Source organism: Orbicella franksi, chromosome 1 (assembly GCF_964199315.1).
Source record: "Orbicella franksi chromosome 1, jaOrbFran1.1, whole genome shotgun sequence".
Taxonomy (NCBI): Eukaryota; Metazoa; Cnidaria; class Anthozoa; order Scleractinia; family Merulinidae; genus Orbicella; species Orbicella franksi.
This window is the reverse complement of record NC_138145.1, coordinates 36,743,410-36,771,406: the sequence shown is the minus strand read 5'-3', so window position 1 is coordinate 36,771,406 and position 27,997 is coordinate 36,743,410. Positions and strand designations below refer to the sequence as shown.

Sequence of the window (27,997 nt, the reverse complement as noted above, 5' to 3'; positions counted from 1 at the left end):
ACTTACAAGTTAAGTCAATACTCAGAAACGCCAACATTTGATACGATTTTAATAATTAAAGCAGTATTCAAGTTGTACAGTGAAGAAATATTAAATAGTTTTCAAATTAAGATTATGTTTAGTCTGACCAGTCCTCATCTTCGTCATCATCCCAATCATCATCTTCGTCGTCAGAGTCATCTTCATCTGAGGAAAAGATCATCAACTACTTATAGTAAGCAGGCGTGTATCACGAACAAGTGTAGCATTTGTAAATTAAGATCATTTAGCCCTGTTACAAATGGTTCTGGTTACATATCAGTTTAAGCAGATGGGGAGTATTGCGAGCAGAATATACCAATAAGTTTCCAAACAAAACAAAACAAAAAAAAATGAGTAGTGGTGTGTTCTGCATACATTTATGCACCGCATTTAAGAACAGTCATTACTAAATTTTCTGGCCAATCAAAGCAGGACTGTGTTGTAATTGTCCAATCAGAAAAAAGTTTTCGCGTCGACGCCTCGCACTTGCGGGGAAACCACTTATTAAGGTACTCATCTGATTCGTTCTCATTCCTTTTCAAATGACATTCTTTTTTGCTTCCTTTGTATCATACAAAGAGAAAACAAGAAACAATGTAACATGTTTACCTGAAGAATGCATGACCTTGTGACGTTCATCTAATGCCCGAGCCAAGTTTCCCATCATTCCTGTAAACTCCTCTTGCGGCTTTGGAGCGGTTGATCTTTCAACCTGGGAGAATAAGATAAGGAAACAGAATATGATTTATGAGGATAAACTACATAATTCAAAATGAAACATTTCATATCGATCGTAGAGATGCGCTCTTGAAATTGAAAGGAACCGCCATATTTAAGAAACAAAGGTAAGGTGGGATTTGCATAACGTAATAAAATATTTATTTTAAATTATGAGTATGCCCGCGGTAAACTAATTTGGATACGACAAATACAAGTATCTCTCTGTATATATCTTTCTCGATCTACTCTTCACTCGCGGAGAGAAATAATCATATTTGGCTATATTAAATTCTTGAAGCATTAAAATGACAATTACCTTCTTAAGTTGTGGTCCTGCAAGTATACTGTCGAGAAATGTTGCCGGCCCTTCAACTCCACCACCAACAGCACCAATCCCACCGGTACCACTCAAGTTCTCAAATCCACTCATTGTCCTGCAGCTATCGCTAAATTCAAAATCTAGCAGAGGGGGAGGGGGTGGTGGCGGTGGCGGTGGCGGTGGCGGTGGCGGAGGAGGTGGAGGTGGAGGAGGCATCGATCCATCATCTGCTTCAGGCGGTGGAGACGGTTCCACTGTGGTTTGTGCCTGTGGTGGTGGTGCTGGTGGTGGTATTGCTGATGAGACAGGAGGTGGAGGAACCAGAGCAGGCGGCACAGACAGATCATGCGGAGGTGCCGAAGTAGGCGGAGGTGCCGGAGCAGGTGGAGGTACCGCAGCGGGAGGGGCAGCTGGGGGCGCTGCAGCAGGCGGCAGTGGCTGAGATGGTTCTATCAATAGCAAAACAAGATAAAGCTAATTACCATCCCATGCCGGCCTTCGTTGAATTCTAACATTATGTTTTATAATGGCTGCTCGATGCACAGGGAGCACACAATCTTGTTGAGTAGGAAGCGAGTAAACAAAGCAATGAAGAGAACGAATAGTTAGCCTTTGTCTCCTCTTGTTACTTCTTACGCGACCTTACGTATACAGGGAACACCGCTACCTACAAGTCCTGCGTAACACAGCAGTGCTAAACTCGTAATTAGGCCATTTCGCGCTCTGCAAAAATTTGTTTGGTTTACATATAACATCGACGAGGCCTAAGTACGAGTTTAGCACTACAGTGTTACGCAGGACTTGAGGCGTAGGTAGTGGTTTTCCCTGTAAGGTCGCGTAAGAAATAACAACAGGCAAAGGTTAACTATTCGTTCTTTTCATTCCTTAATGTAGTCTCCTCCTATTCAGTAAGATTGTGTGCTCCCTGTGCTCGATGTAGACATTTCAGTATCCTCTAAATGAAGAAGTTAAATGAAAAAAAGGCAGGAAACTTTGTGACACGCCCTCTTTCTAGGTTGAGTTGAATGAAACACGTGTGAAAGCAATATTCTTCGCACAAGCTAACTCATTTTGGGAAATCGGCGCGAGAAACGGTAATGTTCACGGGAATGTGCGAAGTAATGGTGTTGCTGTGTGCTATTTGCCTTCAGTGTAAGTCAAAGGAAGCAATGGTTTGCTGGTCTTTGCTTGTTTACGACGCCGCGGCTTTCATGTTATGGAGATCAATACTACAATTGTGTTGAAACAAAAGTTAGCCCAGAATCAATTCAGGGACATTGGAGTATAAAAGGGAAAGAACAAATGAAAGGTACGTAAGAAAACTTTAATTTACTGAAGTGCGAAGCCTATTTTTTATTTTACTGAAAATATGTTTTTAATCTCTGAACGAAATTGTGTCGCTTTTGGATCCTCCCTTGGGTGAATTTTTTGTCTTCATTCACGGCTTACCAAAGAAATTTAAAAGTGCTTCTAGGTTCTTATAGAGAAAGACAACTCGTATGTTGACGAAAAAAAGAAATTGCGATGAGCTGTGAAATTTTGCGGTTTCGTCGTTTCAAGGATGGCAGGGCCATTTTTTCATATATATATATATTGCCGCGGTAATTCCCGCGATAGAAAGCTAACCAAATCAGCTATTTGCAACCTGTTTTTCCGACGGCACTTTCGCTTAATTCCTGTCATAAAATTCAGATTCAGCTATCTGACAATGTTGTCGCCTGCAGAAAAGGTCGTTTACGCGGCCCACTCTGAGTGCGAAAAAAATCAAAGGAACATGTGGTTTATTTTTGGTCTCGCGCTTTGTGCTCGCTGCCGCCATGGCGCTTATATGTCGCGCTCCGAGTTCGGATCGTATATTGGTGAGTGGCTAAACTGCAGGGCTTTTATTAGCGTTGACAAAAAATATATACGTTTTTTGGAGTGACCTTCTCCTTTAAGGTTTTTTTAACGTTTTGCTGGAGTAAGATAAAGACCAACTCACCAAAATGGGGTGTCACTGCCCCCTAGAAAACTATGCGTTAAATGTGATCAAATGCAGAGATGCACTCAATTCACGAGAAAACTAAAGCACTGATTCTACGCTACTTCTTGCAATGTCAGGAGATTCATGTAGTTATAAGACTAATACCATGAAAATGGAAGGGGAATTAACCCTTTGAATACCAAATACGCATGTACGCGTAATTAATGGTCGTGCTCTTTGTACAACTTGTGACGTCATCAATTTAAATGTCATCAGATATTCTTGATAAGCAGATAGTAGTGCTAGGCTAGCCCTTTCCGCACAATGGTCAGGTTTAGATATCGACGACATTCCGACGTCGCAAATCGAAAAACGTTATCAGTTTTGGTTCAAAAACGGTGGTAAAATGGTCCACAACGCCTATGATTGATCAAGGTCCATTTCTAGGCTTCGCCCGTAATTAACATCCAACTTTTCACTGCAGCCAGAAAGAACATACAATGCAAAAGGTAGCCAGTGTAAAAGGGCAGAGAAAAACAGAAAGGAAAGGTCCAACAAACGAAATTGAGAACGGTTAATGGCATGCCCGTAATTGAAGTTTTGCTCAATTTTATACCTAATCCTCGAAAAATCTCTCCTTTTAGTAAAAAAAAAAGCTTTTTTAGCAAAACTTAGGCTTATTTAACGTCATGGCAGCTGAAAAACCTGACTATTATTAAAAACGGTATTTTTTGGCGAAAGTTTGGTATTCAAAGGGTTAAACGACCAATATTTCGCTATTGGAAGTAGTCTTCTTAGCTGAGAATTAGTAAACATTACAAGCATTATTCTTTGCATTCAACCACGTCAGATGAAAGAAACTTAAACTACGATTCGCCACGATTTTCACCTTGCTGTGTGCTTGGTATGGATTTCTCTGCAGCAGGGCCTGGCCTTTTGATGTCCTTTGCTTTCTCAGAATCTTTTGCGCTCCTCTTAAAAAGCCCGCTAAAGAAACCTGAAATAAATTGTACTCACTCGTTCCTGATAAGGAAACACTTTGAAATACAATTAATTACAAAATAAGCGAGCGAAAGGGACTACAATGTTTCGAAGTCATCTTGACTCCATACCGTTCACACTATTTCATGTAAAGTTATTTTCTCCACTTGATAATGGAGCCAAGATGACTTCAAAACGTCGTATTCTCCTCTCGTCTGTTTTTGTTAATTAATTAATTGGTTCATCAGAAATTTAAAAGCAAGTTATTAAGTCCGGTTACGGAAAACTAGCTTTTACTTTTGTTGGAGCTTTTAAAGATTCTGAAACACAAGTGGTACTTGTAGCTTGACCGTCAAGGAATTGAGCTTTCAGAATGATCTAATTCTATGATTGGTTTCTTTTATTCACCTTTCTTCTCTTTCTTCTGTTTCTTCGACGTTTTGTTTTGCTCTGGCTCAACTGGAGGTAATGTAGAACGGTCTGACGATTCCACTACTGCTGTCAGGAGAAACGTAAATGTTGTCGAAGAAATTACCAATAAGAAGACGGGAAAATTTTCAGCGCGGGAAAGTACCCACGTCCGGTATGAAGCGCGGGGAAATACTCTCTGGTAATGTTTACGATTTTTTCTTTTCCGAAATGACAGAGAGTATCTTTAATCTAATTGGCAACTTTCGCACAGTGTTGTACTCCTTTTAATACAACAAAGAGCTTAGCAATAGTTCAACCTAAACCCAACAAATCCATTAAAAACTTCCTTTTCATGCGCTGTAACGAGATGATGAAATATTTATCATTGCTATTTTAACAGTGTGACTCTCTTCCTCTTTGGTTCTGAACTGAGAGTGCGTTTGGTTTGATGTGAAAGTTGTGTTGACATTATCCCTTTCAGTTTGTTTCGTATTTACCATCACTGACCTTTCTGCTGTGCAGATTGATCACCCGCAGGTATACGTTCATAAATAGGCTCTTCTTCTCTCGTTCGTCTCTTTAATGGAGCTGGAGCTGCCTCATTTTCAGGCTTCATCGAATCTGATAAGAAAAATAAACAATTGATCATAGGTGATAACAAATTAAACACAAGTGTAATTGCCTGTTCAAGACCTATGTTTTTCAAATAACGTACAACTGCGACCATTAGCTCACTGTTTCTACTCTGCGTGAAAAACGTGATGGAATATTGGACTGGCGTGGACTATGACTAAAACCAAGTTACTTGGATGAAAAAAAGATAATGGATCTTTGTTACGTACTGACATAGAATTTCGGTGGTTTGCATACTGAACTGGCTGGTGTCTTTAAGTCAAACTTACCGTTAATAGGTGCTATAGGTCTCCTTTGCCCGCTGTTTTCCGGCTGTCTTCTGGATTGCGGTCCAGCGGGCCTTTGGACGGTAGCCATTGGCGAGGCGCCGATGTTCCGAGTTGGTGCCATTCCTCTTGGCATTCCTCTCCGCGCCGGGGGCGCCATTTGTCCGCGCATTGGTCCCGGTGATCTGGGACGAGCTAGATTAAATGTACAGCATCATAAGTGTCATTAGTGCAAGCTTTAGATGTCACGTAACATCTTTTGCCGCGAGACGCGTTACGTAACGATCAATGTGTTTGGAGATAACATTATTTGATATAACGGTTTTGCGAGGTAACGGGACCGGCACCACAGCGGACAAATCAAGAGAAGGCCTAGCACGATCCCAGCAGTTAGAACATATCTAATGTTCGTCTCTTCATTGTACTTTCATCGATCGTTGAAGTTTTAGTGCGCGACAAGCTGTATAATTCATTTTTAAGACGTACTGAACTGCACCCAGTCAAAAGAAGTAGTGAGTAGTAACCTCCACAAGTCTAACATTATGCTAACAGGATAACGCTCAATGCAAGAAGAAGAACACAATTTATCTCTGTCGTCTTAATTAACAAGAAACAGCTTTTCATTTTTGTTCACCACTGGCCATTCACCATAGCTTAGGTCTTGTCTTGAACCTCATTTATATCCCAGAATTTTCGCCCCCAATCACAAAATAGCACAAGGACTGTAATCCTTTTCAACCAAGAACACCTTCAATACCATCTCAATTGTTTGGCCAAAATATAGCTTTATTGAAGGGTTTCTTCTGTCCGTTCACTTTTCTGTTGGAGTCTTTATGAAGCAGACTTGGACAGTATGCTTTTCACAATCATGAGCCTTAAATGAGTAAACTACACCGAGAAAGCTATTAAGTCGGTGTTTCCCTCGGGACCAGCCAGTGATACTCGGAATATGGGGGGAAAACGTACGAACTAATTAAAGGGGGTACTCTCTCTTTCACAGGCCATCTGTACAACGCCATGACGTTATGCCAGGTATCTCGTCCAACTCTTTCAGTTAGGCCTTAAATACATTACAACACTCTACTTAATAGTAATATTGTGATATTTCTTTCTTACGGCCCATCATTTGGGATGCCTGTGGCCTCATCATTCTTGATTGAGCAAACGGAGCGCGGCTGGGAATAGCCTGGTACCGAACCATCTGGACGCCTCGTCCCATAGGACCTCCAACCATGGACTGCATTTTCTGCAGTTGATGCATTTTCTGCCATTGTTGCATTTGTTGCATTTGCTGCATTTGCTGCATTTGCTGCATTTGTTGCATTTGCATCTGTTGCATCTGCATTTGTTGCTGAGCCAGCACTTTGCGTTCACGAGCCTCTGAAAAGCGTGACAGTAGATTGAGAGATTTCGTAACGCTAGTCGAAGTGCGTGACAACAACAGTGCAATCAATGATAATTGTAATAGTCCAGATTTTTGGCTGTGTGCACTTAGCCTGCGTTGCAGACGTAAATTTACCCAGCTTCTGCGAAGCAGGCTGTGTAAACTCAAAGAAAACAAAACAACAAAGTTAGAGATGGACCATCAATATTTTGAGGGGGGAGAGGGGAAAGAGGGTGAAGGGGACTGGGCAATTTCCCCCCCCCCCCCCCAAAAAAAAAAAATTTATGAGGGTAAGAAAAAAATTTCATGCCACAGAAAATTGCCTAATCCCGCCCCTTAAAAATATAATGGTCCGTACCTTATCACAATCGGCTGATCACAGCCAGATGCGATGACGATGACGATGACGCAGCTAACCAATCAGAACCAATCATAATGGGAAGCACAAGTGTGCAACTCGTGCCAAGTACGGGAAAATGTTCACGATCGATTATGATTTTGTCGCTGGTTGGTTTAAATAAATCATAATTGCCTTGATTGGTTTACCCACGTTGCCTGCGGTTTTTGACGCAGTTCAAAGCTTATTGAAACTAAAACTCAATTTAACATTTTTAACAGGTAAACAGAAAACCTTATGAGGCAAGCGACGTTTAAGAAATTAAAATGCTTTATGACACCCAAATTACTCGACGATTTGTGGCGAGGCAAAATCAAAGAGGATAGTTTCTAATTTCTCTATTGGTTAGAATACAGGATCTCTCTGATATGTTCTCTTTCTCTTCAGGAAGGTGCGCGATTTAAGAAGCTCTAAAACAAGAAATATAGCTTAGTCCCCGTCCTCACGCATCCGGCGAATTTGGCAGCGAATCCGGATATTTTTGAACCCGCTCTCCAGGGTGGAAAAACTAAATCCGAAACGAATCATATCCGATAACGTGTGGACGGTGAATCCGGATATTTTCGAATCCGATGACGTAACAAAATCTTGTCCAGTCTCTTACCCAACAATAAACCAATACAGTGGCGGCACAACGTGTAGGCCTAGTTTCTCTAGAGTGAATCCGGATACCATCGGGTGCGTGTGGACAGGCGAATTCGATTTGAATACGCTACGTGTGGACGGGGAAATTTTTGAATCCGGAAAGTCAAAAATATCCGGATACGTGCGGTTTGGGCCTTGATTTCTACCAACCTTGACGTTTTCTTTTAAACTCTTTGATTCTCTCCTTTATGGCGGAACGAAATGCAGACGCTTCTAGCTCGTCACAAAAGTTTAACCCCGCTCTACAATCCTATAAAAAGGAAAGGAAAATGGTGGAAATATTGAGTTTGAAATGTTCTCAATTTCGATTCCATCTGCCAATACAGCGTGAGGCTATTTTTTTTCCCGGAATGTTTCTAACATTCAGTCACGCTGTACCATACAAACTTGTACAATTTGGAAATTTGTTATGAATGGCCATGCCTGATCATATTCATGCTTGGCGATTCCTTCTCAACATCTGTAGCAACAAACTCCAAACTCCAAACGTTTTAATCTTTTGACGAAATCTGTTAATTGACTTCTTCTAATGACGGGAATGGCGCCGACTCTCTCCTCGATTGAACCTGACTTTTGCAATTTTCTTCCTGCGGCTAATTGTTCCTATCCGTGCGTACACACAGTCACCCTTGACACACTCTCTCTTTTTTATAAGAATATCGAGGCTGAAATTTCCAAAATTTTAAGAATATTTTAAGAATAACGCTGAGATTTTAAAAAGCATATAATTTTGTGTTGAAAATTTGTAAATTAAATACAATTATACAGCTTTCAGAAACCACACGATGTGTTTTAAATTCATATTATATTAACAAGACATTGGAATGAAACGTCATCCATCGTCAGTTTACAAGAATGCCAATAGATCTATGAGCAAACAATAGTTTAACAGTGTGTAATGAAAACAGGAGCAATTAAAGAATTAGGCTGGAAATAGAAAAAAGTGAAAATATAACACTCAAAATAACATAATATAATATGAATTTCAAACACATCGTCGTACTTTGTACTGCTGAGAAAACTTGGCAATACAATGTTTTTAACTAAATCTTATAAAGTTCTCCGGTTCTTTAAACGGCAAAACAAGCCAAGAAACAACAAAAATAGCACTAGCCGTATGTTGGACGTTAATAACATTCCTGCAAGAGGTTATCTGCGTGATATCAGGCCTTTTAAAACGCCTGCAGGCTGGCTCCAAAATAACTTTAACACCATCCACTCCAGACACCAAATACATTCGAAAACAGAAATGTCATACGCTATAATCTAAGAATATTCACAAGATTTCCAGCCTAAAATCGGCAGAAAAATAAAAATATTTAGCCTCTGCTGGGAAAACAATATTCTTATTAGAAAAAAGAGTGTACTTGAGCTTTTTGTTTTTCCGTAGTTCTTATTTAACTTGAACACATTTAAAAATTTACAAACTTAAAAATTTGTAAATGAACTGAATGAGCATAAAATATTACATTAAGTAAAATGAGTACAAACGTACATCTTTACACAAACCACTAATATCTTCAGAAATTATTTGTGCTGAATAAGTTGTAAGAAGACATTCAAACTGGACATAACTACAGTATATTGTACACATACATAACTATAATATTGTGTTAACACACTAATTGAGTTGTTGGACTCACATGAGCGTTGAAAGTATGGAAGGTTGGAGTAGCTGCTCTGTATTTAAACTGTTTGTACAGCTCTTGTTCCCAATAAATCTCCTGACTCTGAGGCGAAGAAGGAAATATATACTCAGTTGTCAAAGACAGCGATTTTCCAAGCGCGCTTATAAATAAAAATAGTATAGAGATGAGATCCGTTCTGTTAACAAGTCGGTCACACTTTGCCTTAAATGTTTCCTGAATTATTGATACTGAGGTCTATTTCATGACCCTTCTGTGATGAATGTATCAAAAGGATCGTACATTCTATTAAAAAAAAGCTATCCTTCAATGATTTTCCACACTAAACAAGGCTTCGATTGCAGTAATAGCAAGAAAACAAGTGTAAACAAGAGTGAGGAAGTTTCACTTTTGTTTGATCTCGTAACGAAATACTTGCATTAAAAGCTTTTGAATTACGGCTTTAAGAGAAGGATTAAATTTCGCGCCGATATACACCAAATTATTACCCACGAGGACATATGTTCTGCTGTAAAGCCACATGATCAGAGCAGAACTTTTACGCCAGGGGGAAATTACTGAGAATATAACGTCTAAATTGCATGACGTTACGTCAAACGGCAAACAGCAAAAATGAAACTTTTTCCGTCGGTCTTCAGCTGTCTATACAGTAGAGTGAAAATATTTGAATTTGTGGTGAATAGTAGGAGACATTTTTCTATTTTTGTGTGATTTAGTTATGGATTAGAAGAAAAGAACACAAAATCATAGAGGTAATTTTTGCCGTTTACCGTCTGCTGTAAACGTCATGCTGAATTCTCTATTAGATTATTACGGTGAACCCGGAACCCCAAAAAACTGTTTACAAAGTAACACTTGCGCTTTATGGATATTTAGGCATTTCCTGGTTTTAGCTAAAAGTAGTCATAGAAAAGGGGCGGAAGAAAACCAAACAATACTGATAAATTACTATACATGACCGCAAACAGAGCAGTAAGTTAATTAGAAGTTGAGAAAATATCTCGTGTCAAAGGCAGACAAATGATTGATCTGGCAGACACCGCTGCATAGCGTCTCTCCCCATTCTCCCTCGCCGTTTTTACACTCGCTCCAGACCTTTCTTTCGAACATTGACCATCTCTCGCGTTCGCAAAAAATACGACTGTTTTGCGGTCTACCGCGGCAGAAAACCAACAGCTTTTAAATCGTAGTGGAAAGCATACAATGCCTTTGAGTTTTAAGTAAATGTTTACAGTGCTTTCCACAGCATATCTCAGTTATTCAGTTGGTTGCGAATTTAAAGATTGAAATTTCAGTTAGCTGTTAGTAATACTTACAGAAAGGTCTACAACTCTTATGAAGTAGGACTTTAGGAGGGCATCCTTCACAAGACATGCCACGCCTGTGACGATGTGACTCCATCGGGTTCGATCCTTTGGTACAGCAAGAAACAATTGAACAACGCCAGTTGCTAATGACTGAAAAATAGATGTGAAACTTATAGTTAACAATTAGATTATGAACTCGAGATTTCTATCGCGTCAACCGATCACGCCTAGAAATCGAGAGCAAACAATCTAATTGCTTTAGTATAAATCTACTAGTCGTTCAAAATTTCATCTAAACCTTCGTCACAGGTCTTCACAGGCACTTCCAAAAGGCAAAAAGCAGCCTTCATTTTGTTAACAAACGGACACTGAAGGTTAGTCACCATCGAAAACTGAATGGATAGTCAATAGCGTAACTAATAAAAGAACGGTATTCGTGTCAGAACGCTAGTAGAGTTAGTAACTAGAGTTGTACTAATGTTGGATAGACAGGCAGATAAAATTTTCCCCGTCAATGGGTCGGGCCTCAAGATGTAATTCCCTTCCGTTCTTTCAAAGCAGTTTCGTTAACTCTGTCCGTTTTATAGAACGGGTGTAGAACGGGTTTTTAAAAATACTTATAGTTTTTTATCTTGCCCTGAGAACGCAGGAAAAAAAAATTGTGTCTAATACAACATCTAATAAAGCTCATTTTCCTCAAAGTTTCCCATATTTCATTGAAACTGAATTGATTATCATAAACAAACGTTGAAATTTTTCATCGTTGTGAAGAACGACTGCACGAGTAAAATCGTAACTAGCGGGTCTCGTCTATCTTCGCACTCTACTGAATACTCACGTATTTCTTTTGTCCTAATATCTCGCGAATCATGTCATTTTCCCTATCTGTAAGTAGAACAGAGGGAGCGTGTTTCTTTTTTGCGGCCATTTTTAAGCCAGAGTCTGTAAACGACAACGAAATGTTTTCGTCGACCTTTACTTTGATGTATGTATTTGTTGACGTCAAATGATATACTGCTAGCGCGCGCTATTAGCTTCCATAAAATGATCAGGTCCAGGTTGCTTTATGGTAGATAACAATATCCGTAGAATAAGTCGTTTCAGTCGATAGCGAACTTGGTTTTGTCACGACTTATCCACTTGAGAACAATTTATCCAGTGGATAACGTTATCTCTCTTTGAACAACTGGGCCCTGTTGACAAACCAGCGCTGAATCAGGCAGTTTGAGTTTTGTTAAGAGAAATCGCCCGATAGACTGTCCAAAATTTCAAATGTAGAGTACTAAAATTTCATCGTGAGGTAGGTCTGGTAATGGAGGAATACTGAAGCAAATAAGCTGCAGCTCGCTTTGAAAGTAGCTAAGGAAGTATTAAAGAATATTTGAAGACGAAGCTTGCTGGAAAAAAGTGAGCCAGGAAAGATGAATTTTAAGAACGAGTGAAGTCGCCATTTAGTGTTTCAACTAAGCCTTAGGCTTCGGCACTCAGACTTCGTCTGCCAGCACGTACCTCACCTTTCATTATTCTGAATATCAATGAAAACCTCATATCATCAAATAATTGTGTAGTGAATGTATTTTCCCCCCAATTTCAATGGGTTATTTTCTATTAGAACCATGCCTTTGGGACTTTCAGCTTGTGTTTCATTGGTTGGCGACATGACCGTGTCGACAACCTCGATGCGATGGCTTGTAAAAAATCTCGCGCTTTATTTTTGCGTGGATTCCTTGGCTTCAAGCGAATTAACAGGGTAAGTAGCTTTGGCGGATTTTACTAAGCTCGGCCAAAATGTTCGTTGATTATCAATCCGCCAGTGTGTGTGAGGCCTTTTTGATATTTCAAATACCTCTTTTCTTAGCCCTGTAGTCTCTTGTAACGAACATCGGCAAATATCAACAAATTTATCAACGAGTGGGAATATCGAAAAAGCTTAACACAGATTTGAAGTCCGTAAATTGCTGATTAACATGATGCAGTTTCTTTGGTCGTGCGTACGATCTCGAAGGCGGGTAATTTAGTTCAACAAACATTGTCAGTCTCGCGTTTGAAGGCTAGCATCCGCTAACCAGTGATTAAATCTTTAATATAATCGTTTCTTCTGACTCTGCATTATGTTAGCTTTACGGTGATGTATACTTTTCGATCGTTCTGTTAAACGCAACGCGAGAAGGAAAAATTTTCTGAAAGACACCCCTGAAGGTCATGCAGTATAGTTTTAATTGCAGACTTTAAAGTTTTTCAACCAGATGGGCTTGGGCTATGAAATGGAAATCGACCCAGAACAAAACTGTTTGATATTCGTTGTTTTCGTTTCAAACAATCAAGTTCTGTGAAAGTCTAAAACTGGAGTGAAAAATGAAAATGTCTTTTGTTTCCAAAAGCTTTGTCGACATGTCTGTTGTTTCTCTTGAAATATTACTTTCTAGTTTTGGCTCACTGGAGAGACCAAGGGAAAGAAATTAATTATGAGAATCACACAGACAAGACCAAGAAAATTCATTCAATTTATGGAATATTGCTTTTTCTTGAATAGGCCAGAGTCGATAACTACTCAGGAAAGGTAAACAATATTGCTACATTACTTCTTCCAAGGGGCAAAATTTTGATAACCAGCATTGTGTGGAAAGGCAATCAGATGGAAGTGAAACAAAAAAACCGGTTATTGTTTAAAGGGATAGAGTGTAATCAAACAAGTTAAATTAAATTTCATCTGACTTATTTAAAGAGCCATTGACGACTTGCATTGTGATTTGCATCGATCACGTTTTATTAAGCTCTGCTCATACCATAACTTATTTTATTTGTATTTGGATGTGTAGACCTATTTCTTGTCTTCGTTCACAGCGGAAGACTTGATTTCGAAGAGGTTAAAACTCCAGATATATATATTAATATTATCTTCTGGAGATTTCCATGCAGAATGAATGTTACTACTGTTCCTTTCCTGATTAATGCAGCTTTCAACCTTCCCTTCTGTTTGGTTGCCTCCATTGGAAATTTTCTTATACTAGTGGCTTTCGCACGGACACCGTCTCTGTTATCACCATCAAATGTTTTCTTGATCGGCCTGGCGATATCTGACCTCTGTGTTGCGTTGATTGCACAGCCGGTCTACATGGCATGGAAGTTTCACCAGCACATGAGTCAAACGCCGACAATGGTTGGATTCCTTGGTAAAGCAAGCATGTTTGTCTCCAGTCTGTTATGTGCGGTATCATTTATGATCGTGTCCTGTTTGATCGTGGACAGATATCTCGCCGTGTTCCTTCATTTGAGATACTATGCAATAGTGACCGTACGTAGAGTAAGATACTACATCGTTCTCCTTATATGTTTTCCTTCCTTAATTGCTTCTTCCCTCGGTGCTTGGCAGCCAGGTTCTTTTGAACTTATCGCTGCTCCCTCGTCATTTCTGTGTCTCCTCGTAAACGCTGTGCTGTATTTCAAAATCTACCGAGTCGTCAGACGCCATCAGCTTCAAGTTTGGAATCAACTAACCGCTTTTCAAAACGTTTCACCTAAAAACATCACAACAGCTGGTTTTAGACGTTCCTTTGTTAACATTTTCTACGTCTATGTAGTTTGTCTTGTGTGTTATGTGCCGTACATGATCACGGCAATCAACTTCTGTATGCAGGGCGGAATGGATGCTTCTATAGCAGCTAAGTTTGCTTTCGAAGTTTCCTGGACAATTGCTTTCATAAACTCCTCACTGAACCCGTTGCTGTTTTCTTGGCGGCTAAAGAATGTTCGGGCTGTGGTAAAAAGTACTCTGAAGGAGATACTGTGCTAAAAAAAGGAGAGAACAAACTCCGTTGAATTTAGCGTAAAAACTCGGGAAAGGAGTCAAAATATTCTCTCGATTACGGGTACAATTTTTGTGCAAGAACAAAATTTCCATAAACTTACACTTTTAATGAAAATGTTAAGTCTATTTAGCATTATTAATAAACACCGCAAACATGAAATTTTTCGCGAGTAAGCGCTATCATTGCTTTTGTAAGTTTGGAGTCAAAATTGTTTGTTTATTTGTGTAGCCATATGTTTTTCACCTACAGATGTCGCGTCATCTGTAGGTGAAAAACTACATGTAGGTGAAGTTACTTATCCACGATATGTGCGCACGCTCAGCGGACCTAGTCTTCCGGGGTATGACGACGATACCCGATTCTTTGACAAGACACCATGTGCTCATTTTTACAATGAGGCTTTCAAGTAATTTTGAAAAATCATAAAATAAAGATAGTTGGTGACCGAGTCGAGTTAAAAAAATTCTCCTGAGATCGACGGAAGCTGATTAAATGCATAAAATAATTCTCAAACAGGTACGGAGGAAGAAAGAACTTATTTGTATTTTGCTGTTAAAACCAGACCGCTGCTATTTTCGATCCGCTACTGGGGTCATTAGGAAAATGATTTAAATCTCACCATAAGGATCTTCCACTAATTAAAGTGATTCTGTACTGAAAAATTGTTATTCATTGCTTCGTGGCTTTTCTGTAGTTCTTCAATTTTCCTCGCGTCCGCACAGTACAGCCCGCTCCCTTGAAAGAAAAAAACCTAAAACAAGACAAAAAAAAACTGAGCTTCTGATGTTGTAGACTTTCGAGTAAGTTGCAATTGCTCTCAAACTGAACCATGTTCTTTCATGTGAAGTTTATTTCGACTTTGTTTCTGTCAATGTTTAGGTAGACTCTATTGTTCAAAGTCGACGAAGTCAAAATTCATTATATAACCCGACTAAAACAATTCTTAAGACAAGGAGAAATCAAACAAGCATGCCACCAGAAAGACATACACCTTTATTGAAAACAAAACTACAATGAAACCTTTTATAATCCAGTCACATGCTTCAATAGGCCGGGTTAGACTTCACTACACTATGTTTATGGTCGGCTTTATTTTAGTTTTTTATTTAAGGTTTAGGTATTTCATGTGCAAGCTTTCCCATAGACAAAGATTTAGACGATATATTTTTTCATGTCCTTTGTATCCTTGGAAAACTGTAACTCTAGACGAACGCCAAATGAATAGATGAACACAGCTTCTTTCTTCTAAATTACAAATTTTCACGGTTCAGCGCGTGCAATCAAAAAGACGGAACAAAACAGAACCAATCCATTCTAACATAACCGGTGGGAGAGCGAAACTAACTATGTCATAACTTACACTAAATCTTTTCACAGCTGTTGTAATATTTCTACTATAGATAATAGTACTGACATATCTGTCAACTTCTTTTACGAGCTTTTGTTCTACAGAGATTTGCTCAATTTACCCTCAGCCGCTTACAAATTGTTTAGAAGCCATTAAATATTTAGGTACCAGTATTTTTTACCTTGAATCAAGTACACCTACATGGAAAGCCGGGAAACATCGATACCTTTTTCCTTTGTAAACAAGAAAAGTTGTCTTTTTGACCTCGGATTCGAGAAAATATAAAAGATTTGACAAGTTATTTTATCAATCTCAATAAGGTCTTACGAAGTTGACTAATAAGTATATGTCAAGAATACTATTAACTTTGTTATGAGCGGTGGGTTTCAGTTAATGTTGCCCTTTGGTCCTAAAAATTTGACTTCACTTGACTACTGAAATAAGTGGAGACCTTCCTTCTTGACTCCTGTGAATACGGTGTGCTGAACAAATTTTGTACAGTTTTCGCAAGCTTCTTTGTATCTCAGCTTTTGGCGATAGACGAAACACATTTTCTTCTCGTCGGATTATCGAAATTTTCAAATTTGAAGTTCTCTAGCCGAGTACTTATTCGGAAAAAGTATTCTAACGCTAAACAAAACGAAGAAGCAAATTTTCTGAAAAATAGATTGTATTTTCTCCAATACGTTCGCAGAGCTTTTCGTCTATATTAATTTAATTTTACACTGACGGCTAAAGCTGTTTTCAACCTTCCAACAGAACACTAACTATGTTAGCTATAACGGGTAGCCTCGTAAATATTGTATAATTTACACAAAGGTGACTAATTGCTTTTGTTCTTAACTTGCTATTCCCCTTTATGGTCCAACAATAGACATTCATGTTTGTATTAAGTGAGGGATCAACCCCTCCAGTTGGCGGTTCTGTAACCCCTAGTTCAAGTTTATTATGAACTCTTTTACCGATGAGGCGACATCAGCTCTTGACGTGAACATAAATGCTTTGGCCGGCTTGCCACAACCGCCAAGCTCTTGCTCTCAATTTAGGAACACAGGCAGCGACTCGCCCGTTCTTCTTGAAAATGAGTTTTATTCGCCAGAAGACTGTTCGGAAAACGACGAAGGCTCAAGAACGCCGAAACCGTCTGTCGAATGCGTCGTTTGCGGTGATAAATCTTCTGGAAAGCATTACGGTGTTTTTACTTGTGAAGGCTGTAAGAGTTTCTTCAAACGAAGCATTCGACGAAATCTTTCGTACACGTGCAGGGGGTTCAAAAATTGTCCGGTGGATATCCAACACAGAAATCACTGCCAGTACTGCAGGCTGAAGAAGTGTATGAAAGTTGGCATGAGAAAGGATGGTATGTATGTACTAACAAGGAAGCTAGATCTTGTCCGTCAGAGAGTTTTCTCCTCCAATTTCGGTTGAGTACGATTAAGAAACAAGCTGGGCCTCATTAGCGTTTGTTCCCTGGGACTATATAGCAATGATAAAGCTTTAAGGTGACTCTAGTTTAGCATTCATTTTCTCAAAGATTGGATGTCCTCCACGCTCGCTTATGTAAGGATATAAAAATAATTAAAAGTGTCAGTGAAGATGATACAACATCCAGAATATCTATTCTCTGTGTCCTATTCAGGGAAGTTCTTTGAATCGTTATTCTTCTACAACTCGTAAAGACTATTAGCTCTGTTCTGGTATAAAACAAGAAAAGAGCTGCTTTTGTATCACTGAGAATAATGATATCTGTTGAAGCGTGGTTGTAATGATAGCTGCTTGCGACAAGGAATGAACGGAAAGGAGAAACTTCCCGCCCCACTCCTCCCCATCCCCACCTCCATGCCTCGCCTCCAAGCCCTAACCGGTCAGGTATTCTCGATTACATCGAATGTGTTTTTCTTTTGTAAATAGCTGTCCAGAAAGGTCGCATCTCCACAACGCAATCCGACGCTGCGAGTTCTCTCCAAATGGGTCTAGCGGACATGCGCAATCCTCAGTCCTTCTATTCAAGTTACATCACACTTTTACTCCGCGCCGATACGATCGCGCGTTACCAACAGTCCCTCGGGATTCCCGCTAACATTGCGGGACTGGAGAGCGCTTCTGAACTGGCTGCAAGACTATTGGTTTCCATCGCAGAATGGGCGAAGAATATTCCATTTTTCTCAGAGTTTACACTACCTGACCAGTCAATCTTACTACGCTCGTGTTGGAGTGAACTGTTCATATTAAACGCTGCCCAGCACTGTTCGCCGTTTCACATGGCGCAACCACTGACCATAAGCGCACTGACACCTCCGTCAAGCACTGATCTATTAGCAGTTAACAGCAATGGATCAATGGCTTTCGATTCAGCAGAAAATCTCAGATTATTCGAGGAACAAGTTGAAAAGCTCAAGAATCTGCATATAGACTCTGCTGAGTTCTGTTGTCTCAAGGCCATCATTCTTTTTAATCCAGGTGGGAAGTAGTTTCTTATTTTTCTTATTTTTTTGATAAGGACTACGCGCGAGCGCTTTATTTATGCTCCCTTTTAGAGAGAGACACCATTGAGAGTGTCCTGGGCTCGTCCTTAATGTCACTTCGTTGACCGCGCGCCAAGGTACGATAGGTAGCAATCAAAACTATTCACATGTTTGGTTTTGACCGGTTGTGGATATCAGTGAAATTATGTTTAAGCAAAGTGACAAATTATTTCCTTAATTTGGCTGTTTAATATTGTATAACCTTGCTGATCTCTTCCGTGGGAAGCGCATTGGCCTCATAGTTAGCGCGCTCGTCTACGAATCGAGCAGTCCGGGTTGGAGCCCTGACCGGGGACATTGTGTTGTGTTCTTGGGCAAGACACTTTATTATCACAGTGCCTCTCTCTCTACTGAGGTGTATAAATGAGTACCGACAAATTTAATGCCGGCGGGGGGGGGGGGGGGGTAACCCTGCGATGGACTAGCATCCCATCCAGGGAGGAGGTCATGCTACAGAAACCGTTGACAAGCGCCGCCCTGATGGGCCACTTGGCTCGTATGCAGACTTTACCTTTACCTCTTGATCTTTTTAAGATTCTCAAGGACTCGCCAACTGTTCTCATGTGGAAGGCCTTCAGGAACGAACCCAATGTGCATTGGAGGATTATATTCGAACCCAGTACCCTAACCAGCCAACGCGTTTTGGCAAACTCCTACTCAGACTACCCTCGCTGAGGTTGATTCGCCCTGGGACGGTGGAAGGACTCTTCTTTCCGCCAATCGGTTTGGGAAACACGGTGGAAAGTGCTTTGAATGAATTACTGGTCATTACCACGACTGCTGTAAGCTCTCCTAATAATTGGCAGACAGCGGTGTTTCCCAATGGTAACGTGAGCACAATGTCTATGAACGGTACTTCTGTGATATGATTAGTATATTGAGGTACAATCAATATAAACATGTATGGTACCACTGTTGCATAGTAAAAAATTGAATTATGTATTTGAATTGATAATCAATGAAACTAATAACCGTTTTACGCGGCACCTGGTAGGTAGATATATTGTCAGTAGATTTCGAAGATAATGAAATATTATGTAGTTACCACGGGATACACGGTTTTGCTCCACTTTCACCCGAGTCACTGCGTCCTGTTTTGGCGGGCTTTCACTGGAGTGACTGCATCATCATTTGCCGGCTTCCCACAGCTGCGTCTGTTTTCCTGTGCTCGCCACTCAGGATTAAAGGCTCTAGCACACTCTCTTTGACAAAGGCCCCATCACTGAACGGGGTGGTGGTGGGGGGGGGGGGTGACCTTGGCGACTACTTCTAATCACCAAATTAGGACAATGTTTGGTCTACACTTTTACCGTAATGATTCGATTTAGCGCCCTCCTTTTAATAACATGCACCCCCTATCTACCAAGTAATTCCCATTAAATTTTAATAAGCGCCCCTATATCGAAAGTATCTGCTTTTTCTTCTGAACGCGATATTGAACATCATGACCATCAGAGTTCGTGTTCTAACAGTCCTTGAGTTAAAGTATCTGTCGTTTTTCATTTAAGTATTGTACCACGTTCAGATATATATGCTCAAAAATATTTTAGTGCACCGTTACTAATGAGTGCGTGTCCCTCTGCAATAACCGCCCTCCCTTGAGTCACAAAAAGTAAATTAGCGTCCCGGGCGCTAAATCGAATCATTACTGAACGGTCAGCTTACAAAAGAATGGTCTTTGATACCAAGCTAGACGGTAAGATAAATATATATTTTTTAAAAATAAAATTAAAAAACGGTCAACAAAGATCGTAACTAAGGATTACATAATAAAAAATCAAACACTGAAAAAAAAAATAGTTTTAGAAGAAGAAATATTTTTATTTTATTTGAATCATAAAGAATATGACTCGTTGTCAATGAAAACCTATTGTAGAAGATCGAAATTTTAAGCCACAATCTTGGAATATCAGTTAATCAATTTTTTAGAAATCCCTTCTAAGAATTACATTACTTTTATAATTACAAAACAAAAATAAATACTAAAAAACCATATTGGAAAATTTTCCAAATTTTTATACTTAATACGAAATCATTTACATAGTTTTTAGAAAACGCATATTGAATACTTTAGACTTAAATTACTTTAGTTAAAACCGTATAAGACCAAGGAACAATAAAGTCCAGTTAGAAATCATTATCGAATCGTGCTGCTTTTGTTTAGTTTCCATGGTGATGTCAATCATCAATTCTGATGACGCAATACCAGACTGTTTGAAGCGACAAGCGGCGCATACTATGGCCACGTCAACACAACGCCGGAGAAATTTGAAAAACGCAAAAATCACTGGTCATTTTGGATTTGTGTTTGAGGAAAACTCGGTCAGGGAAATCACGTGATTATCGTGACGTCATCGTTTTCGGAAATCTCCGATTTCAAAATGTCTTCGGTCCACACTAAAACGCAAAGCCGGCGTTTTCAAATTCCCCCGGTTTGAAGAGCGTTTTCGAAAAGCTCCGTTTTCGCGACGGATTAGTTTGGACGATAGACCTAACGGTAGAAATAAAGCTGCGTTTTCAAATTTCTCTGGCGTAGTGTGGACTGGGCTATGTTGTCTCTAAGCATGTAGTAAATGAGTTTCTGTGATTCTCTTTAGAGGCGACATAATCATGTCATTCCAGTGCCGTACTTCTGTGGAAAACGATTCCAAGCCTACAGTAATATGACCGATCCTTTCTGTTTTCAACACTGTATCTCCTCTACACACTTCACACATAATACTGGTACGCTTCAAGTCTTCTTCGCGTATTTCGAAGACGAAGGCCTCGTTGAAAACTGGTGACGTTGATTTCTTGACCACCTTGGTCTTTTTGCGCTCTATCACTTTTCCCTGGACGTAGTAAAGAACTTTTACGTAGGTATCTACCAAAGACATAAGGAATATTAGTGTGTCAAGTGGTGATTTGAAGATCTGTGATCAACAACGATGTAGCTACAATTGGACTCCAGCCTTAGAAAAAGGTACTGTCCGGTCGTTCGGGACAAGTAGATTTTCCTACAGGGCAAATAACTTTTTATTCTTACTTGGCCCCTGACCAAAGGTCTGGGAAAGTCGTCTGCCAACTAAATGTAAACTAAGACTTGCCCAGGGCGAGCAAAATTTGAGAGCTGCTTGTCCGAAGGGCAAGCTAGAATTTAAGTTTTTTCCGAGCCCTGGGTTCGCAACTTTTCCCGCGCTTTTTGCCCAGGCTTTCCATCGGCTACAGGGTTCAACTGGATTGTACGTGAGCTCTGATTGGCTGCTTGCCATTTCTGGGTACGTTATGATTGGCTAAATGTGATCTTGGTTTCAGTACATTCATCAGAGAACATTTCTACTTAGTGTTTGAACGTATTGATAGATACTGGAAATAGTAGGTTTAACAAATAGATTCCATGTTACCGCACGTCTGTTCAGTAATTGATCACAGACGACGTCAAAATGTAGTAAGAACAAATAAAAACGTAAACAATGCGATAGCCGAGTGTGTCACCGATGATCTTACCACATTTTGACGTCTTCCGAACTCAATCGAACTCAGTCCACAGACTGAGTCCTCATTGAGTTCGATTTCCGAACGTTCGATTGACTATGCTGGGCCTTTATGCGGAGAGGCCATTTATCTAGGTAATGAAAATTATAACTGAAAGTATCATAAGCTGAAACGTTGAAAGTAAAAAGCTATTTACCAAGGCCTCCAGGTGCGTCAGACTTGGGGGGAGGGAGTCCAGTTGCTTTCATAATGATGACGTGTAAATGACCAGCCGTAGGCTGCTGACACAACGATAGCGTCAACGAACCTCGGTCATCTGACTGAAACAAACAAATAAGAGCATAACAAAATGGAACAAGGGTGGTAAGAGGTTCTTCTCTATTAACAGAATATCTAAAGTAAACGCGTGCAATAACCTGGGTTCTATTGGTCTTAAGCTGGTGGTGGAATATTAAAAAAGGTCTTACCATTACCAGTCTAAGTCATTCATTGTATTGTGATACAACTTCTGAGACCAGGGACCCAATCATCTCGTAGAATTGAGCAAAAAAACAAAAAAATAAAATAAAAATTCCAGAATTTTTTGTTTGAGAAAATACGTTTTTCAGCGCAATTTAGCGTTTAAACTTCGAAATGAAATTCAATCCGCTGCTCCACTTTGTGATTCATGACTGATTTTCAAGCTCTTTCCATGGCAACAGTGGTCGCACTGCAAGTGTGGAAAAGGGAAACTCGCATGCCCGTCAAACCTACTATGACTCAGAACTAACTATTGTGATGAGAAATATGATGCAATCAATCACAGCAAACAAACCTTGGACAAAATAAATGAAAAATTAAGACAACTCCTCCCCCCATTTCAATGATGGAAAAAAATGGCCCGTTTGGGTTGTAGCGGGAGTTCATCATTGATTCGGGAAAAGGGGTGGTTTTATTTCATATTTTATTCTGTGCAAGATTGTAGGCTCGACTTCCGCAGCCCTCTAAGGTCCGGTTCCCGAAGATCCTCCGAGGAGCGCGGGCTTCTTTCCCGAACAGCGGCTGGTAATCGAGCCTGCTAACAAGCGTGACAGGGTATTTTGCGTTACACAATATACTTACCTCAGAGATTGTTTTGGAGTTCAAGTGGAGTGACATTGTTGTTCCTTCTGCCAAGTCTACATCGAGAAGTGACAACATTACCTCGGCAATAAACTCACTCCGCGAAAACTTGTCATAGTCAAGGACCACAAACTTTAGGGTAGAACTACGGAACATGAAATTACACAATGATAATTTTAAAATTGCAGGTGAAGTCGCTGTACTAAATTTCACAAAAAAAACAAAAAACAAAAAAACAAAAACAACAACAAGAACAACAAAAAAAAACAAAAAAAAGAAGAAGAACAAAGAAAGGAGAAATTTCTACCAAAGTTAAAAACAAGATTCTCTCTTCTTTCAGTTACCTTGGAAAAAACAGTAAACTCCGAATATTTAGATCAAGGAACGAGTATGAAGCTGTGGAGGAGAGTTATTTAAATGTACTGATTGACTGGTACTAAACGTTTGTATTGTTTTCAGATATCGTTTTTCGTGACAGGAGAAGAAAAAAGAAAGAAAGAAAACCTCTGGGACCAGCAAAGGGTAGGTTTTGGCAAACACAAGTGTTAAACAATAGCTTCCTATAAAGACGCTCTGATGGCTCGTCACGTAGTCTCCCCCCATCCCCTTGCCAATGGTCAGAGGAAAGATTGTGTGACGAGTGCAAGGAGCGTCTGCCTGGGAGAGAACTCGCGCGTTTTCGTTCAGCGGCGGCCAAGCGTGAGATGCTCTGGGCAAAACCAGAAAATTCCGGTTTCGGTTTTATTGTTTGCATCTGTTCAAGTTTAAAAACGTACATCTGTAGAAAGAGTTGTAGCTGATGCTAGCTCACGTTCCAGTTTCTCCCAGAGGCCTCGACTTCTTGGGGCCGACAAAAAATAAGTGACATCCTCTGGGAGACAAGATTGGAGAAACTGGAGCCAAGCAAGAAAGGAAGTCTCGACCGAACCCGACATAAAATTATTTTTCGGATTTAATCTGAGAAAGAATATCTTACCTTTGTGCTTCTTCTAAAGTGATTTGATCGAACATGCAAATCCGGTTTGTTCCAAGATTCAAGAAGTTGGACCTGGTGTCCTTGTGCCGTTGCCCTGGTAACAAATGTACACGGACGTACGGGGTGGAGATCCCGGATAGACGCACTTGAGGCAAATCAAAAGCGCCATTCACCTGCGAAAATGTTAATAACAATTGTTGTTCTGTCCTTTTATTTCCTTGATATCCCTAAAGAATTTACAGAATCACTGTAACGTCAACATTGAGAACAGGGTGTGGGAAGTAGCGGGGGTGGGGAGGGGGATCGGTGGTTAGAGAGGGGGCAAGAAACTCTGTGAGCCGTGAGGAGCTGTTTTTCAATTAGCCTTGTCTCTTCTGTAAGGGTCTCCTCTTTGACGAAGCAATGATTTCTTAAACTGAAATGAAAGAGCTGTACTTTTTTCTAGGAGTCAGGAAGGAAGGGCCTTGTGAGAGGTAGCCTCCTACGAAGGCGCTCTTTGGGCTACCCCAAGAACGTGGGGGAGGAAGATTACGTGACGAGCACAAAGAGCGTCTGCGTAGGAGACTAGGTGAGAGGAGAAGTAAGATTTTAATCCCTCCAGCCGCCCCCCTTCCCCGCCGCCCCCAACAACTTCTACCATCCAAAAAGAACACGCTTCAGTCAGACTACGAGTAGTCCCTCTTTCGCTTGGTCCGTTCGTGACGCGTACTACTAAGAAAACCGTCACGCACGACGGACTGAGAGAGAGAGGGACTACTCGTAATCTAGCTGCTGAGTGTGCTTTTGAGGAACGACTCCGACTGTGCAAACAGGATCATATCTACTCTGGTCTTGTTGACCTTGAGGGAACAAACATTTCGTTTTTGGCAAGGATCAAATACTGTGCAAGGGTCAAACTCACAATATTTAAACTAAAAATAAATTTTTACAGCGCATAAAAAATTAAAATAAATATATAAAACTGAGAAGGATTAACATTGTTTCAAAATGGATCCTCCAATGTACCGTAGCGTATTTCTTTACTACTCGGTTTGAAAGTGGTTATCAAACTTCTAAACGATGAAAAATAAAATAAATAAGCATGCAAACTCACCTGAACGATCAGCAAATTTTTGGCAGTCACAAATTGTAACGAGAGTTCCAGCTTTCCATATGGTGCAGCCGACACCTTCCTTGCCGACTCCCTCTTCATTTGAGCAGATTGAGGAACGAATTGAGATACAGCTCTCCTATACTGAGGTCGAAACTCCTTTGTTGAAATCCCTGCTGTCCCTGATTCGCCTTCCTCACAACGAGAAACTCCTTGCTTATTTCCCATTGGACCCGATGGCATCGAGAGAGCTCGTCTGAACGAAGGAGGGGAGAGCTTTGCTGTATCCTCTTCAATATTTTCACCATATTCACTCATAGTTTCACCTCCATCGCTTTCTTCCGTAATCAAAGTGTACGGAGGGATGACGAATCCCGGTGGCTCTTTTGAAGTGATGCAGGTTCCAAGCTTCCGAGATGGTTTTGGACCGTTCAGCGTCTTCAGATATCGTCGGAGGAAAACAATTCCCACAATAGCAAGAGTAAGGAGGAAAACTAAAATCCCTAACCCAATGGACGCACCGATAGACGGCGGAGAATTCATATCTCCCGCCCTCAGTGGCTTGTCCGTTGGAAAGAAATATGCAAGTCACTTGCGCGAAATTTGCAAGGCTAGCTGCTTCCTATACTGGTGGAAAATATCCAAAAAAACATCCACAAAATTCCAGCTTAACGGTGATATAAATCTACAGCTTTCCGCCACAAAGACCTTCTTGGTTCGCTTCATCTGTTTGAATTGAAACGACGAGCCATTTTGAACTGTAACGCAAATCTCCAGTGTGACTTCTTTTTAACCAAAATCGTCGATTTTCTTGAGTTTCTTGCCTCGTAAAAATTACACCAGCCGTGAAACTAGTCGGTAAATCAGTAAATCCGAAGTATAAATTGTTTCCGCCGCGCCTAGTCAGGGAAAAAACGGTTTTCTCGGTTCCCGCTCAAAGTGTCTTCACCCGATTGCCCTAAATATCTGAAACACGAAGCTTCATGTTCCGTTTTCACGTTCAACGAGACGCCACGCACACTTCCGGTGTAACGCAGTTCAGTCACGCAAAAACGGTTACGACTGATACTGACTAATTGATGAGAAAAAAGATGGAAAAAATAAGTAAACAAATAACATATTAGTAATGAATAAAAATTAATAATAAGGGGATGAATTCAGACGCGTGGCTTTTTCATCGGAGCATTTAAAAAAAACACACTAAAATTTTAGGTAGCGTGACTCTCGGGATAAAGCTCGTGAAACTTTATCTCTGTTGTATTGACTTTTGGGTTTTCTGGCTCAATATCAGAGCAAATCAAACCTGATCTTTTATTCCTTAAAGTAAATGAAAATAGTGTCATTGCCAGAGTTTAATAGAAGGAAATACAGGGATTAATAGTCTCTACAATATCCCAGACAATATACAGTGGAACCTCCACTAACAGCCACCTCTCTGCAACGGCCACCTTTCTATAGAGGCCGCTTTTTTTGTCCCGGCAGACAGCCCAAACATTTACTCTTATTTTAATCTCTCTACAACGGTAACGACAACTTACAGCTTCTCAACTGCCAAAATAACTTCTTGACAAAGGCCAGCTAATCAACGACTGACGAACGGTGTATATTAAACCCCAATTTTTTTTTAGAGGTCACGAAACTTGAGTGGCACCGCGTTTCTTTAGTGTCGGTTACTGTTTGGACCCTGTTTGGTTTCTGTTTTATTGATATATATTTTGATTGTGTTACATACTTATCTGATGCTACAGTCAGCATTTTTTAAGGACAAAAGTGTTGCAACCCCGAAAAATGGCAGGTGTCATCTTATACCCCTACCTAACGGCCATAGTCACCTCTCTACAACAGCCACTTTCCTCCATCCCCAAGGTGGCTGTTGGATTGTATATAGGATCTACTTTAGATCATCACAGTCCTGCCTGGGCTTAAAAACAAGCTGCAAGCTGCTCCCAAGATTATGATCTTCTGATTCCCCTCGTCTTTGACGCAGACATTCCAATTTATTCTGTAGTGACTTCTGAACAATCACCCTACAAAAGAAACGTTAACTTTGAAAAGTGTTTTCCAGCTCTCCCTACTCCCTTATCTACCGGCACTTTTCGAAATATTGTGTTAAATATACGATGTTGTGTCAGCCTTGCAGTAGTCTTTGACTCTTCATCGTTCGACTTTTCAAGTTTGGCTGATTAGATCTCTTGTGATATCCGGCTTTGTTACTTTCTACTAGTTTCCACTCCTCGCGCTTTTTTGCACTCGACGCTTCAACAAGACCTGTAGGCTCGATTTCAGGTGTCCGATAGCCCGCGTTGCAGCCGGACGTGTCTTAAAATCCCCGATACAGTACAGCACAGTACTATACCGGCGGTTTAGACTGTCTGCGACGCAGGCTAGTTTCCGGTCGCGTTCGCCCCAAGCAGGAGTTCCCAGGGGTATTTGGGGTAAGCGCGGGCTCATTTCCCGACGCAGCGGCTGATAACCGAGCCTACGACCATCATTACACATATTGATATGACATCGGCAAAGAGAGCCATTTTAGGAACGTGCGTTCCTTTATGATACTAACTTTGATGCGTTGAATAATTACATCAACATGTCTTCCTCAATGGGCCCAATATGCGAGACACCATCCTTAGTCTTACAAATGGTGCCCCTATATGGGCATAAGTGGAACACGTCGTGATCATCTCGCGCGCACGAATGCTGGGAAGCGTGCTTAACGAGATTAGGAACTATTTATACCGCTAATTAGCAAAAATTAACTACTGTGTTATGATAGCCATGAATTAGGGACCTCGATGGCAAAGCGAAACACTGTATAGCTAAATGTATTGAACACCCTAGTGTCCTCTTTCGAGTTTTATTTTCATCTCATCCACACAATAAAATATCAATTCTTGAAGTGTAGAGTGAAAAGTGTCGTTCTGATCCCAGCATCACGTGTTTCGCATTCCCTGCAATTGGAGCTCAGTGCTAAAACGGAAACA

General features: G+C 40.4%; 3 protein-coding genes across 4 annotated transcripts; 1 reads left to right on the top strand and 2 right to left on the bottom strand.

Moving 5' to 3' along the window:
* Positions 1-41: 41 nt before the first annotated feature.
* On the bottom strand, positions 42-9,607 carry LOC145461067 (uncharacterized). 2 transcript variants are annotated; one of them, XM_081445626.1, is made up of 9 exons: positions 9,384-9,607; positions 7,891-7,990; positions 6,431-6,694; positions 5,318-5,509; positions 4,923-5,036; positions 4,413-4,499; positions 3,913-4,020; positions 1,058-1,509; positions 400-733 (listed from the first exon to the last, which is right to left on the bottom strand). In XM_081445626.1, the coding sequence occupies exons 3-9, from the start codon at positions 6,657-6,659 to the stop codon at positions 560-562; spliced, it is 1,356 nt and encodes a 451-aa protein (XP_081301752.1). In that variant the 5' UTR covers positions 6,660-6,694; positions 7,891-7,990; positions 9,384-9,607; the 3' UTR covers positions 400-559. The 2 variants fall into 2 exon arrangements, with proteins under 2 accessions (XP_081301751.1, XP_081301752.1); XM_081445625.1 differs by lacking the exon at positions 9,384-9,607 and adding an exon at positions 42-186 and having other exon boundaries at positions 631-733; positions 6,431-8,511.
* Positions 9,608-14,691: 5,084 nt separating this feature from the next.
* Positions 14,692-20,229, top strand: LOC145460965 (nuclear receptor subfamily 2 group F member 1-B-like). The gene is made up of 3 exons (XM_081445615.1): positions 14,692-17,210; positions 17,762-18,310; positions 18,910-20,229. Exons 1-3 carry the CDS (start codon positions 16,799-16,801, stop codon positions 19,242-19,244), a joined length of 1,296 nt encoding a protein of 431 aa, XP_081301741.1. The 5' UTR covers positions 14,692-16,798; the 3' UTR covers positions 19,245-20,229.
* Positions 20,230-20,236: 7 nt separating this feature from the next.
* On the bottom strand, positions 20,237-26,064 carry LOC145460949 (synaptotagmin-7-like). The gene is made up of 5 exons (XM_081445614.1): positions 25,020-26,064; positions 23,927-24,099; positions 22,951-23,095; positions 22,046-22,169; positions 20,237-21,238 (listed from the first exon to the last, which is right to left on the bottom strand). Exons 1-5 carry the CDS (start codon positions 25,557-25,559, stop codon positions 20,934-20,936), a joined length of 1,287 nt encoding a protein of 428 aa, XP_081301740.1. The 5' UTR covers positions 25,560-26,064; the 3' UTR covers positions 20,237-20,933.
* Between the last annotated feature and the right edge of the window lie 1,933 nt (positions 26,065-27,997).

What these genes read in the sequence shown, in the direction of transcription:
- LOC145461067 (XM_081445626.1), bottom strand. Translation starts at nt 6,659, where the DNA reads ATGCAGATGCAACAGATGCAAATGCAACAAATGCAGCAAATGCAGCAA. An exon ending in ACAGAAGAAAGAGAAGAAAG is followed by an intron (nt 4,021 to 4,412) that starts GTGAATAAAAGA and finishes AATTTATTTCAG; the next exon opens with GTTTCTTTAGCGGGCTTTTT. An exon ending in CATACCAAGCACACAGCAAG is followed by an intron (nt 1,510 to 3,912) that starts GTGAAAATCGTG and finishes TGCTATTGATAG; the next exon opens with AACCATCTCAGCCACTGCCG.
- LOC145460965 (XM_081445615.1), top strand. Translation starts at nt 16,799, where the DNA reads ATGAACTCTTTTACCGATGAGGCGACATCAGCTCTTGACGTGAACATA. An exon ending in AGTTGGCATGAGAAAGGATG is followed by an intron (nt 17,211 to 17,761) that starts GTATGTATGTAC and finishes TTTTGTAAATAG; the next exon opens with CTGTCCAGAAAGGTCGCATC. An exon ending in CATCATTCTTTTTAATCCAG is followed by an intron (nt 18,311 to 18,909) that starts GTGGGAAGTAGT and finishes GATCTTTTTAAG; the next exon opens with ATTCTCAAGGACTCGCCAAC.
- LOC145460949 (XM_081445614.1), bottom strand. Translation starts at nt 25,559, where the DNA reads ATGAATTCTCCGCCGTCTATCGGTGCGTCCATTGGGTTAGGGATTTTA. An exon ending in ACTTTAGAAGAAGCACAAAG is followed by an intron (nt 23,096 to 23,926) that starts GTAAGATATTCT and finishes CATGTTCCGTAG; the next exon opens with TTCTACCCTAAAGTTTGTGG. An exon ending in TGACGCACCTGGAGGCCTTG is followed by an intron (nt 21,239 to 22,045) that starts GTAAATAGCTTT and finishes TGTCTTTGGTAG; the next exon opens with ATACCTACGTAAAAGTTCTT.